This window comes from Fragaria vesca, linkage group LG3, assembly GCF_000184155.1.
Source record: "Fragaria vesca subsp. vesca linkage group LG3, FraVesHawaii_1.0, whole genome shotgun sequence".
Taxonomy (NCBI): domain Eukaryota; kingdom Viridiplantae; phylum Streptophyta; class Magnoliopsida; order Rosales; family Rosaceae; genus Fragaria; species Fragaria vesca.
The window spans coordinates 22,583,678-22,598,567 of record NC_020493.1 but is presented as its reverse complement, the minus strand read 5'-3'; the positions used below and the strand labels follow the sequence as shown (position 1 = coordinate 22,598,567).

At 38.0% G+C, this 14,890-nt stretch overlaps 2 protein-coding genes across 2 annotated transcripts; one reads left to right on the top strand and one right to left on the bottom strand.

Annotated features, from left to right (window-relative positions):
• The first annotated feature begins 426 nt into the window (after window positions 1-426).
• Window positions 427-1,740, top strand: LOC101295315 (transcription repressor MYB4-like). The gene is made up of 3 exons (XM_004294840.1): window positions 427-719; window positions 807-936; window positions 1,023-1,740. Exons 1-3 carry the CDS (start codon window positions 587-589, stop codon window positions 1,738-1,740), a joined length of 981 nt encoding a protein of 326 aa, XP_004294888.1. The 5' UTR covers window positions 427-586.
• A 29-nt stretch (window positions 1,741-1,769) lies between these two features.
• Window positions 1,770-14,612, bottom strand: LOC101295026 (proteasome activator complex subunit 4-like). Its single transcript, XM_004294839.1, is given in 35 exon segments — window positions 1,770-1,975; window positions 2,061-2,214; window positions 2,598-2,690; window positions 2,799-2,923; window positions 3,155-3,236; window positions 3,549-3,727; window positions 4,111-4,206; window positions 4,294-4,575; window positions 5,332-6,230; window positions 6,334-6,428; window positions 6,627-6,772; window positions 6,860-6,902; window positions 7,010-7,053; window positions 7,131-7,299; window positions 8,026-8,196; window positions 8,310-8,427; window positions 8,518-8,597; window positions 8,695-8,911; window positions 9,196-9,404; window positions 9,482-9,558; window positions 9,695-9,850; window positions 9,937-10,155; window positions 10,249-10,366; window positions 10,495-10,613; window positions 10,699-10,941; window positions 11,654-11,839; window positions 11,913-12,060; window positions 12,173-12,240; window positions 12,337-12,453; window positions 12,708-12,873; window positions 12,958-13,059; window positions 13,406-13,528; window positions 13,931-14,043; window positions 14,154-14,256; window positions 14,452-14,612. Coding segments are annotated over 35 exon segments (5,463 nt in total). The 3' UTR covers window positions 1,770-1,933.
• Between the last annotated feature and the right edge of the window lie 278 nt (window positions 14,613-14,890).

Sequence of the window (14,890 nt, the reverse complement as noted above, 5' to 3'; positions counted from 1 at the left end):
AACCAACAACCTCAGCATCAGAAACAAGACCTTCCTCCCTCATCGATCCCTGTAAGTTGGTTTTGTGTGAGCAAAGCAGTAATCCACCGGAACGATCAAGGCATGCAGTCAACAAGAGAGAGAGAGAGAGAGAGAGAGAGAGAGAGAGAGAGAGAGAGAGAGAGAGAGAGAGAGAGAGAGAGAGAGAGAGAAGAGAGAGAGAGAGAGATGAGTTGACCAGGTGTCTTGTGGGTGAGCTACCGGCCAAGGTCTCACACGCTCAATGGCGTTGAATTCTTTAATGAAATCATGCACCTTTGATGCTTCTTCACCTTCGCCTTGCACCCCATGCACTCGCTACTCATCCCTTCATTTCCTTATATAAACAATACAAGTATAGGTAACCTGCAATCCCACACTTTACAATACAAAGAAAAAGCAACCCAAGAAAATTGTTTTCCATCTTTTTATTTTTACAACCCCCTGATTAGTACCCAAATCAAAGAAAAACACCAGCTTTCTCGGCCTATTTGCTAGCTACTGATCATCAGGCTCTACTACAACTACAAACTATTCAATTATTCCTAGTTACTCTCACTACTCGAAGATGGGTCGGATTCCATGCTGCGAGAAGGACAATGTGAAGAGGGGGCAGTGGACTCCTGAAGAAGATAACAAGCTCTCTTCCTATATTGCGCAGCACGGCACTCGCAATTGGCGTCTCATCCCAAAGAATGCCGGTATGAACCTCTTTTTGTCTCACCACTCACTGCCTTTATTTCTCTTCCCTAAATGCTGAAGGTTGTTGTTTTGTTTGATGATTCAAGGTTTACAAAGATGTGGGAAGAGTTGCAGGCTACGTTGGACCAACTACCTTCGGCCTGACCTCAAGCATGGGCAGTTCTCAGACGCAGAAGAGCAAACCATTGTTAAGCTCCACTCTGTTGTTGGCAACCGGTAATTAACTCATGACATAACAAACAAAGCATCTGCACATATCTTGTGATTTTACTGATCACTAATCACTAATTTGAACGTCGCAGATGGTACTTAATCGCTGCGCAACTTCCCGGTCGCACTGACAATGATGTGAAGAACCACTGGAATACAAAGCTGAAGAAGAAGCTGTCAGGGATGGGGATAGATCCAGTCACACACAAGCCCTTTTCCCACCTCATGGCCGAGATTGCAACCACACTGGCACCGCCGAACGTGGCGAACCTTGCAGAAGCAGCACTCGGTTGTTTTAAGGATGAAATGCTCCACCTCCTCACAAAGAAACCCATCGACTTCCAGTTCCAACATTCTAATGTAACTCCCGGGAACCGCACGGCCAACTATATCAACAATAAGCAGGAAGAGAAAGATGACACGATTGAGAAGATCAAGATTGGTCTATCGAGGGCTATGCAAGAACCAGACGTGCTACATTCACAAAAATCTTGGGATCCTACCGGAGCAACATCTGCAAACCTTACAGGTAACTGCAGTGCTTTTCCCATGCATTCTATGTCTGGATTTCAGTACGGGCTGTCAACCTTCGGAAATGAAGGCGGCGGTTCACCGTGGAGCCAGAGCATGTGTACGGGAAGCACATGCACAGGGGCAGACCAGCAAGGTCATTTGCACGACAAACTTGATGAAGAAATTGGAGAGGAGTCAGAGGATGGAAAAGAGATGAGAAGTGGATCTAACATATTCAACTCAGATAGTATCTTGTGGGATTTACCCTCTGATGATCTAATGAATCCAATAGTCTGATACAAATTATATAATTGTGAGAGGAGATAGGAAGGAATAAATTTGGCAGTGATGAAAAATGATAATGGTGTAAATAAAGCTATCACAAACAATTATGGCACAATAAATGTTATAAATGATTAATGTATTGCTGTTTATCAATTAACTGTGGTACAACTATATCTATTCTCTTTACTATGAATTACAATGTAAATCAGGCAAAATATGAAGATGAAGAAGATGTATCAGCCAGAACCTGCGTATAACAAACACAAAAGAAGGTTAGAGAAATAGAAGCAACGAAAAAATATGGTGAATAGGTCAGTTTGGGAAACATAAACCTCAAGTTGCTCTTCAGTAAACAAGTCTTTCTGAATGTTCCATGTATCAGCATGGGTTCGTCGAAATTCAGCAACTGCTTTTGTAACCGTAGATTTCACCGGTGTTGGTTCTCCAGCAAAACGAGCAAGTAAAGTGACATGATCTGGCAACCAACTGATCAAGCAGTGGAATTTTCTCGTGAGATACAGATACGATTCGACAAATAATATATGAGAACAAGAAAGGATTGGATTAATTAGAGGTGGAAGGAGGCATAGAAGAGATATTAGTGGAAGCGCATACTTACTTGAAACGTTTATAAATAAAGAGCTAAACCATAGGAAAACTATTAGAAAACTATATAGAATAAAGTCTTTGATAGAAATGTTCATATTCATCAGACATCTTAGTTTTAGTGTAATGCTCCAGAAACCTCTTTGCGATTATGATAGGCCTCTCCGTACACAGAAAGATAAAGCTGCCAATAGAATTGCTTATGGTAATACCAAGTTTAAAGCTGCCAAAAGATGAATTTGCATGGAGTGAAGACCACATACCTGGGCATATCATAAGGTGCTGACAGAACGGAAGCAACTAAAGCAAGTACAGCCCCGTGAATGGAAGCTATAGGTTGGCTAGAACTCAAATTTCTGCAATCAAAGATTAAAGTATATATCAAAGGAAAAATATGTAGCATTGAAAAATAGGTAACATCAACTAGGACTAATACAAGATTATTTCAAAAGCAAGGGAAATACCTCCGTTTTCTCTTCCTCTGAAGATCAGTAGCTTCTTTGTAAGCTTTCTCACGGAAGTCCTTTGCTAGATCTTCATCACCACCCTTTGTTAGGCCTGCTAAAACAGCTGCAGCATGTTCTCTTACCTGAAACATAATAAAGTTAAAAACTACAAATCTACGAGTACCAAAAGATTTATCAATCAATGTTCAAGGACCATTATTTAATAAATAGTAGAACTCCAGTTTTCTCTGCTTCACAGGTTGAAAGATATAGACCATAAAGATGAGTCAATAAATAAAGTTCATTATATATAAGACTTCGACAGACTAGGTCTTAAGTCACCCAAGAAATATTCACTCAAACCAGAAACTTACCTCAACTTGGTTGTCCACAAGTAACTTTTCAACAGTTCTCCAAATTTGTTGTTTCTCCCCAATTGAGAGAATGAAAGTGTGCCTGTTTGATAAATGCAAAAACGAAGACTTCTTAACATGAATGCCAAAAATCACTATATTCTGACACAATAAATATTACATAAACTAGAGAGTTAAAGGTGAAAACAAATAAAGGGTGCCAAAACATTGCTATATATGAACTTTGAAAACTCTCAATTCTAGTAAATATCAAGACACCATATGCAAAAATCTTAAAAGCACAATTTGATTTGTATTTTCATATCCGACTGAAGTAGCCCTAAAGGCACAGAGAGCTGGGGTACATGACTGAAACTAGAATCATCAGAAAAAGATGAGATGCATAACTACACACCTGTACATAAAAGTCCGCAGAAACGTCAACGTTGCAGATCTAGTCCGCCAGTTAGGGTCATTGGCAGAAGAAAGAATCACAGATACAGCCTCCTGGAGATGAGGTCCCCAAAAAACCCTCCATTTTAGCAATTCAAAAGCTGCCTTGGCCAAGGTTGACAGTTCTTTACTTGAAGTTTCCTAGAAAAGAAAAATGAAAATATAAAAAGCAGAACTTCCATTACTCAGATTTAGATAGTGATGCCAAACAAAACTACACCACAGCATGAAAACCCTGTAAATTGTAAACCCTAGCTGCCCTCTTTTGTTATTTAAAGTGGACTCCTTGTCTGCCTCCTTGTACTTTGCTTTTTGTTCAATAAACTAATTCTTAAAAAAAAAAAAAAAAAAATTAGAATCCATGAAACTCATCCACCTCTCTCTTTTTTTTTGGTTGTATCCACCTCTTGATTCAGCAAGAAAAAGATGATGAAACCCTTACCCCATAATAGTCACTCAAGATAAACACAAAAGGAATATTATAATCTAGAGGGTTTCATACGCAAATTTTTAACTTCACTTACCTGCAATGATATCACAGGATAAAGAAATCCCACAATTACATCCACCAGATATGATGATCGCGCAGACCTCAAAGATGAGATGATAAAATGGAAAAGCTTCACAAAAGACAAAATGTAAAAATCAATCAGTTTAATGTTCTATATGATCAAGAAAATACTATTAAAACAGTTCCAAATATGTACCGTTTCCATCCATTTGACATCTGCTTGTGAATCGCCATTTAAATGCCCATTTTCAGGAGTATTATTTTCTGGGGTTTCCAAATTGTCAGATTGGGTGGTATTCTGAATATTTATTACCACTTCTGACGCTCGCTCTTTAAGAAACAGAACCCAACTTCTCCCATCAAATTGGTTGCCAAGACCTTTGCTTGCACTCTCATGTGAACCATCATGATCAAATGACTCATAAAGCCGAATGTTAGAACACAACACAGAAAGGGCAACACCTATAGCTTCTCTTACCTGTCCATACATGCTTATTGTCAAAATATATACACTAAAACTTGGAAGCATATCTTTGAAGGTTAATGCATAACATGGATAGATACATAAAATGGAGATTGTGGACTTCTTTCATAATACTTTTGTACTACACGACCAATTATCAATAGAGAATATAAATATACATGAGAGATCACTTTGCAAAACATAGGTGACTAATAACAAGGTATTCTAATCTAATAACCTCCTATAATGGCACTTTATTATTCTTTATCTCAATTCAGAATCCCTTACACAGTTACACATATCTAAATGAACAAGACGAGATACAGAGAGTTAGCAGGGGAAGAGGGTATTTCAACAGTTCAAAAGCTACCTTGAATCAGCTATTTATCAACATCGCATCTATAAACAGAAGTCTCTTATTATTTTTAGATCATAATTTAGTGTATACACTTGGAACAGAAATGCTTAATAATTTTTGCTATGTAAAACTCTGTCTCATGGATTGCCATACAGAGATCACATGATACAGCAATGGTAAATAATTCACATAACCATTTTTCGGTTTTTCTAAAATATAACCAGCCTCTAGCAATAAAAGAATTTAAAGACAACACAGCCAGACATCAACTTATTACAGAAGTACAGATAAGAGTTTCGCTAATATCTACTTTATTTCATTGGCCATATGAGGTAATTCATATTTACTAGACAAATGGATGATGGAAAGAAAGACTTGGTTAAAGTGAAACAGATCTGAAGAGACATGCTTACTTGGGCGGATGAATGGCACATATTACCGAGCAACTCCTCCAGAAGTCTATAGTGGAGTTGGATTTCAGATAACGGCATTTTCTGGGGAGATAGTTCTACAAGGGCTGCTGAAAGAAAAGCATAGCGCTTGGCAACTACAGTGGTAGTGACTGTTCCTGGTAAAGGTGCTGCCAGACAATCGAGTACTGGTTGTCTCAAAAGAGGAACTGTAGTTCCATATTTTCCTTTTCCAGTAACCGCATAACGTATGCAGGCTGTCCACTCGGGTATTGATTCTACTGACTGTGCTAGGATTATGTTCTGCAACTGGACCGCCATCCAATCATCCCATGCTTCTGAGATACCATTAACATCAGAATGCAATATTCCAGCGAATGCTTCAGCAGCAACACACTGCTTGGACCTCTCTTTGGCATTTGAGAACTCCTCCAGTGAACTTTTCAGTGCCACTAGAACAGGCATACCACATTCTTGTAATAGCCGCTTGAAAATTCTCGCATAGTTTGAGTAAAAGGTGTCACTGCCTAATAAAGATATCCAAGTTGGAGTGCGTGGCCATGAAGAGGTAAAGTCAAAATAAAAGCGGGTGATTGATTTGTCTGCTAGGCTTTGAAATGAAGAACTCCCATGATTGCCCCTAGAACTGCTTTCAGTATCAGAAATTATATGAACGTGAGAAAGACTATTCAAAGTCTCACTGAAAAATCCATCTTCCTGAAATATTTGGGTTAATTCTCCTTCAAGAGACGATTTTCTACCTCCTTGCAAATTCTCTGAGGGAAAACTCTGTTTTTTGTCTGACAGTTTATAAGGTGATTCTTTTAATAGCGTATTTAGAGCTGAGATTGCTAGTATCCTTGTCTGAGGAAGCTGACTTTTTAAATTCTTTAAGAAGTGCCCTGCAAAGGATTGATCTCAAGATTAAGAACTTCTCTGATCTTGAAGATAGTACATTGAAAATTATACGGGGAAATCCCTGAGTCAAAACAAAAATGAACCCACCAGCAGTTTCACTCAGAATTTTGGAGGAGGAATTTGGGTCATTCCTAGATGCCATAGCCAACAGCAGTAAAACCCTATTAGCCATCAGATTGTACCTGGAAAATACAAAGATAACATTACACACATAAGGTCATGAACTTCAGAATCCAGGAATTTAATCAAAGAGAAACCTGATCACTTTGAACGTTATTGCTATCCGAGTATTAGGCTCAAGGGATACACCAGGAGATTAAAAGATATAGAGGACTCAACAAAGTTCTATATTCAACAGGAAAAGGTCCAAGATATGTTACCTCCAATGCAAGCCCACAGAATCAAAACTCATAGAACTGATCTGAGAAACCAAATCTGCAAAATCTGGTGCATCACCATGATTCTCCGATGACTTGAAATAGATTCTCGACACTCCGGCAAAGTGAATGTTGTATTTGACAAAGAGCTGCATTAGATGACAAAAATAACAGAGATTATTTTCTACTACATGAAAAGGCACAAAACTAGGCTCTATATCAATTTTTGGAGTTACCTCGTTGATAGCCTTCTGGGTTTTCAGTGATTCATGGTGAGAGCTTCAAGCAGGAGAAAGAAATATCACAGTTCAGTAGAATGTGGTTCAAGGTTCAGCATTACTATACCAAGTCCATTACAAAGAGATGTATGAAATATGTCAGCTTACCTTGAAAGAATTCCAAGGATAAATGAAGAGAATGACTTCGGGTCCTGGAATAACGGAAAATATATCAGTAATTCCCAGTCTTTACATAAACGGTAGGCAGCAGTTTAAATTGAATGATTACCATTGTCAAATGCTTGAGAACTGTTTGGGTAGCAAGGACTGCGCAAGAACCAAGCACTGCATATTCTGGTGCCTTGGGGTTTCGTAAGTTCTCAGTATGAGAGAGAACACACTTTGAAATCATAGATGGCCATCTCTTTATCATTTTTAAAAGATATTTCCCGGCAAGTCTGGACACATTGTGAGAAACTTGATCAGCCATGGTAAAGCAAAGTAGAAACAACTAAGCACTCAAATTATATAATAAAACCAATTTGATAAAGAAAAATCAGGGAGTAGTTATACAGATTATTATAAAATAACATAATTGGGAAAAAGCAAAAACTAACTGTGCATTTGCAAATATACCAAGGACATGCATCTTGAGACATAAGTGGCAACCAACTAACTAGGGGAAGATATCAAAGAGATATGGAAAATTTATAACTCACATTTTGAGTAAATTTCCTGCTACTTTTACCACTAAACCAGGAGACACTTCTAGAGCTCACTCCTTTAAAAAAAATAAAAAAAATAAAAAAATAAAAACAAAATCTTTTAGGCTACAAACAACTGACTAACTAATGCATCATCCACCTCATAAAAGTCTTTAACCATATATTTAAGGATAACAAGTACACTGTAAGCTATGAGTTGCATACAGTGCTAAAATGTGATCTGGTTAATGGCATGTCAATCTTTGTCAATTAGCTTCTATAACTATGTTGAGTGACTTGAGTCCATCTTAAATAAACACATGCAGACCTAGTAGGTTTTGGTTCCTTTAGTATATATAGATTACCAAAGATATCGTGTGCATCAACACATTTGCATTACATTTTTGCAACTAAGCCGAGGAAGCATTATTTCTGTTAAGGTTTCAATATAAAGTAGGGCCAAGATGGTTAAAGACTCACATTCGAACAGTTTCATAGCTATGCAAAGAGAGATTTAGAAGATCATCCACCAAAATATTCACATGTTCTGGTGGACCGAAATTCCCGTTAGTTCGAAATATATGATAGGACGACTGGGATGATCTCCAAGTATTGTGCATGAATGCCTTATCAATGAGTGCCCACCGCGGCCTGGTAGAGAAGAACATAATCAATGTCAACCACTAAGTACACATGCATAGTATCCATGACAAAAGGGAAGCCCAGCAATTTGTATTTCTAATTCCAAACAGAACTACACTCACCTTCTCTTCCCTTTAGAGTGAGCTGAGACAATAAAATTTATTGAAGGCTCTATTATGGCAGCAGATTCCAATTTCCATGCCTGCCTGTGATTGGCCCATTCATCATACTCCATACTTCCTGCATGAGGAAACTAACTGATGTAAGATACTAACCCTGAAAGAGGGGAACTGGGTGAGAGTATTATGATCTAGAGGCACAAATGACTACCATAATTTCCTAAAGCGTCCATAATGCGAATTATGAGGACCAAGAGGATGCTGTCATCTGATTTTTTCTCAAGTAAATACCTGCACAGTGCCGGAATACATAAAAAGATTCAGTCAATGAGACCCGCATGGATGAACTAAATTACATCTACAGGAAAATTGAAAAAGTAGACATTACTTGCAAGCTGCATGTATAATCTCAGCAGCTTTTTCCCGCAATTTAGTGCTGCCCACGGTTGAACCTGTTGCTCCAGCTATCAAAAAGGAACCATGATTTGGACTTTCAACAGTTCCATTCCTGGATGATGGGGTGAAGTCAGGCAAGCATGTCAAAACACCTTGCAATGAAGAATCTATACGCAAAAGAGTCACTTTTAAGTGCTCTTTCTCATCACCTGGGTGAAGAAAATTCAATAAGGTGTCAGACATTATGACTTTATTTCAATACATAGAGATAAGTATTCACAAACAAGTCCATGTCTGTGGTCTTGCAATAATATGTGCACATGTTTACTATTATTTAATGCACTGGCATCAACATCAAGATAATCTGATAATGTACTGAAAAAGTATAGGCCATCATCAATCTTCTTACTGATTCACATGTAGCTCCTGATAGAAAATATTCCTTCAGCACTAAATGTGTCTATGATAAAGAAACAAGTACTAGAAAAATCACCTGGATCAGAATGTACTTTAGTGTGACATATCCTCAGGAGATCATCCAAAGCCGACCGCAGATGAAGGTCCAAAAGTTCATTTGCAAACTTAACTTCTTCAGCACTAGAGATATGCCATTTAGGGCCCACCAATGGTTTATCGTCTGAATAATCTTTTGAGCTGATCCATTCCTCTAATGCAGAAGCATTAGGGTGACGCAAAATACACCTAAAAAAAGAAAATTATTTTCTACTTTTCCACAAACAGATTGACTATTATGGAGCTAGCAAGGAGAGAGAATATACTTGTACTGATCAATAGGATAATAAAGAACCAAGCTTCCAAGAAGAGACCGAAGAAGATGATCACCAGCTCCATTAACCTGCCAAAGAATCATTTGGGCCATTGAACAATTTCAGTGAGCATCAAGAAGAAACAAATGTCATCTCAGTACGTGAGAAAACAAAAGGGTGAGAAGAAATTGTTGATCATGAGAAACGAAAGTCACGGCCATATACCTTCCAGGATGGAGATTCAAAAGCAGAAACAACAGCCTCTTTGAACTGATCCTTGTATCGCAGAAGAGCGGGACCTCCATAACTTATGGCAACCGATAGTATTTTCAATTGATAATCAATTGCTGTTTCAAGAGCTGGAGAAATTGTTGGTTTAGCCTGGGAAGAAAACAATCAAAGTTCAAAATAAAAATCTACCAGGATCACATAAGCAAATGGTCATCATCATTTACAAGAAAAAGTACCTTGGTTGAAACTGAAGCATCGCGTATTCCTCTACCTCCAAATCCTGTAGACGGTGTTCCTTCTAAAGATGATATAACAGATAGTAAAATTGGCTCGATCAGTTGAGTAACTGCTTCTTCCGGGTTTGAATAAACACATGCACAACAAAGCAGTCCAACCTCAGCAATTGCCCCTGGAAGTATATTTGTCTTGACAAACTTGGATATCTTCTTCAAAGCCTGCCAGTGATTTGAGAAAATGATTAGAATACTCTGTTGAAAACTGAATCATTAAATAGATTTTAGTTTTGAATTAAAACAAAATTGAATTACCTGATTATAGAGGGGTTTTGAGAGTCGTCCAAACAAGATTTCAAGCATGCAATAGTAGTATGGACCATCCTCAACCAGAAAAGTTCCTGATGTTGCTGATGAATGCAAGCCTTCGTTCCTGCAATACCAGTAACCATTAATCTAACTATAAAACATTTGAAAAGGGAAAAATGTTGCTAATATATATCCAGAATGGCCAAATTAATAATAGAATATATAAGTGAAGAACTGAGTTCCAATACTCACGTAACACTGCTTGGTTCCAAGTGTAGAAGCAAGGAAAATAAGCGACAGAAGAACTCATCCAACCATTCAGAAAAGCGAATCATTGGCATGACTGACACCTCATCATCCAATGAAGACATCTGTGAACATAAGCAAGTTGGTAAAACTATATCTGAATAACGTATGGACATATTACCCATATTTGTTAGGAGATTATGTGCTTACATTGGAAAATATAGAACCAATCAACTGCATTGTTGCCAAGGTTTTAGGAGGATCATTGGCATCCATACCAAGTAATGCATTGGATAACGAAACCATGAGTAACTCAATGAACTCATCACCAGATTCACCACTATCAACATCCATTGGTTTTACTGTAGAGGTCGACAAGGACTGGAGGAATAGTGAACGTCCAACAAATGCTACCGACATCACAGCAACTTGCAACTGGTGGGTGGCAGTCATCTGACTAGACACAAAGGTTTTTAAAGAAGAAATTAATTCATTGACAGAAGCACATTACATGAGTGAACATTGGGCACTATCCTATCAATTGGATGCAGTTCCAAGGATAGAAGAAAAAAGGAGAAATTAATTTTGTAAGGCTCTATGTCTTTCAGCCGAAAATAAACCTGTGAAAATCAGGTAGAAAGATTTTTTGATGTCTGTTTGAACATAACTTTCTTTATCTCTGAATTTTTGTACACCTGGTTCTTTCAAATGGAGTAAAAAACAAAATCAGTCAGGAAGATTTTTCTGCAGCTTGCTTGAACATTGTGATACTGACAAATGAAATTCCAGTGCGAAATTTGTTTCTGACACATGAACCTTTCCTTTGTCCTTGTCAAGAGAATAAAAACAGATAATTTTTAAATAAGAAAAAGGAGAATTTTTCCAAGCAATATGTTGAGTTTTCGTGTTCGTTTTCTTATATTTGTCAAAACGCAACCATTCTAGAGTTGAAACCTCCAGTACAATATGATCAATCTTAATTGAATTTACTACACTCTACCAAATATAAAAAAGAAAGCCAGATCATAATTTACCAAAAGACAAAAGTTTCCCTATAAAATATACATTTAATCTCAACAGAAAAGGCTAAAAATGTCTGCGCTAATCCACATCTTGTCCATATGCAATAGTTCTATAGCAAAGAAATACATGTAATAAGACTAACCGTCTCCAATGCCATATGAAAGCGAGATGCAACAAAAGGAAGGATTAGAGAAGGCTCCACGTAAGATAAAATTGAAGTTGCAGCAGCCACTGTCTCAGAAAGATGTTCATTCTTGCTATACTGACCCCGATCAATTAACTTCAGCACTACTTTAACAAAGAATTGCCTTTCTGATCTTCCTAGATACTGTTCATCCAGCATATTTTTGTTTACTTTCCTGTGATAAAGAGTAATTTAGCGCCAAGACAAGACAATAGACTCGAGTATTGAGAACAAAATGCTCAACCTAGCAAAGCAATTCTTACAATTGTTCATTCTGTAAGCGCTTCTGGAATGAAATTACCAAATGAAGCAAAAAACGCTCTAATGAGTAAGTCCATCGCCCACCGTTAGAAGGATGGTAATATCTACAAAAATAAACGATAGTAAGGAGCCAAACAATGGATGTTCAATACAATCCACATTCGTCAATCAAAATATCAGGAAAATGGAAAAGAGTACTATTGTGAGTATACAAACTGTTCTAAAAGGTTGACCAATTTTTCGAAGTGCTCCAGCACCGAGCTACCAGGTTTTAATAGATAGACCTGCAATTCCAGTTATAGAATATCATTTTACTATCTTAGGAAGAATATGTGTGTGTGCCCCAATTCATTAACAAGGCAATGGCATATGAATCTTACTATTGACTTTGCAATGCCCTTTGCTGGGGTAACTGTTCTATTGGAGAACAAGAACCTTGTGTTTCTCGGAACATCCACAGAAAAGGGATAGGATCCACTTCCATTTGCAACAGGAACCTTTAGACACGGCATAAAAACATAAAAGTTTCATTATGTCCAATACAAGCTTTGATGAACTTTTCTAATATTACAAGCAGATCGAGTACAATTACATGTGATGGTATACTATACCAGCCAATATTGACATCTAGTTCTTTGATGACAAACTTCAGAAACTAGGAAATTATGCGTGCTCCAAGAATGACCGAAATATCAAACAAAAGGAAAAAAAAACTTGGCTCAAGCTGTCCTTAAAGAGATAATTTACTTACCTCAAACATATTTAAGTATCTAGTGAAAAGTGTAGGCAAGTAACCCTCCCAATCAATACGTCTGTAGTTCTTTACAACACGAGCTATGATAGCTGTCCATTGACTGTTCCAAAATTGGCAGTTCGGTATCGAGTCCCAAAGGTGCATTAACTCCTTGATCCAATCACTGCAACACCAACAAAACAAGATGATGTGCCACAAGTAACATCAAAAACCATAAAGAACAAAGCAGAGATAATGTGCTCCTTACTGTGTAAAGAATTCCTGGTTCTCTGAGTTTGTAGGAAGAAACAGTCTAACAAACCCAGATCCCTCAAAGGCTGAATTATGCCACGGATTTTCCAACAATGATCTGCATGATTGTCACATTAGATGAAAACAAAAGAGAGGAAGTGGAACAACCAAAAGTTTTCTTTATATAACCTAGCTACTGGTTTTATATAACCTACCTATCTAAAGAGAACATACATAATGTCTGTGTGTCATGATAGTATGGAAAGGTCAACCAAAGTGAAACTAGAAACAGTAAAATTATGCGACTGTGATTTGGAGCATGCAGATCAGTACTTTATTACATTTGGCATATGAATCAGGAAAGTGTCGCAGCCTTACAGGTGGACAGGGAGGAAAAAAACGAAATACCATATGTATCTCAAAAACACTAAATAAATGAAGAGGAAAAGGCCCCAAGTACTAACCTAAACTCAGACCATATCTCAACGGCAGAGCCTTGTGGAAAGAACTTCCGGCAAGACCGAACAAGAGAAGTAGTAGCCTCAAAATGTCGTTGTCTCAATCTCCAGCCTTCAGGACCTGTATTCCTGTACCATGTGTCAAGACATGAAGCTTTCCAAACACTGTCTGTCGTTTTGTTGAGCAGTTGGTGACATGGCGTAATCGAATTTATTAAACCAACTATTTACGAGAAACAACAACTGTACCACAATTAAAACATTATTCAAGTTATACTTAGACATGTAATGTTTTATGATTGCTTGATATCAGTCGCTTCAGAATTCAAAAAGGTTTTCAATGGCATTCAAGAGCAAAAACCAAAGAACTCAAAACGAGTAATGACCATAATGCTCCTACATAAGTCCCGTCTTCATTCTTGAAATTTATAATACCAATAGTTTACTTATAAACAAAGGGCTAATAGTAGATTCCTATGAATTATGCATATAAACAACAACAAATTAGAAGGTGGGATACACAAGACTCACCTACTGAAATGTGTATGAATCAGAGTATCATACAAAGGACGCCACTTTACCTTCAACGACAGCTTCTTCCTATACTTGTTGAGTAACTTCACCAGGATATTCCCCCACCTAACCTACTCAAAACAAAACCAAAAACCCACATTTCAACACATTGAAACATAATGCCAGCAGGCATTGCTGCGAAAACACACAACACAAATTGAGCTACACAGATAATAATCACCTGGGCATAAAGCTTGTTGTCCGAAACACGAAACAACTCCAACCCAAATTCAATCAGTCCAGTTACATCCTCCATAGCCACTTCACTCTTTGCCTTGACGAAACTACACACACAAAATAGAAAATGTTACTTTCACTTGACTAAACACCTCAACTAACCCAAAAACCATAGAAGAACGACACCAATCACAAAACCAACAAGAACCCATTTCCAAAAAAGCAATCTTTAACCAAGAACAGTGAGCAAAACCAGTAATTGAATTGAAATAGTGGGAATTGGAATTGGGTAAGGGGCATACAGGTCAATGACGGAGACCCATTTGAGAGTTGAATAGACTGAATCCGGGTCATCGGAGCGGTAGGAGCTTTTGACGGAGGAGACGACCCGGGAGAAGGAGTCGGCTTCCTTCTTGGACTCCTCGGCGACAGGTGGAGGGAGCCAAGCATTGTAAAGATGCATTCTTTTTTGTGTTGGGTGTGAGAATTTTGATCCCAAACCCAATTGTGAGAGATTTGTGTGTGAGAGAGAGAGAGCCAAAACCCAAGTGTGATACTTATACAAAGACTTTGGCTTTCTTAACAAGAAAGTTGAGAAAGAGATTTGGGATTTTATTGAGGGGAGAGATCAAAAGAGGGGAGAAGGGGGGGGGACCGGCCACCGGAGACGACGGTTTGTGTTCACTTTTATTGACTTGTTGATGGTGAAAAAGGATCACAGTGTGGCCTACCATGATGATG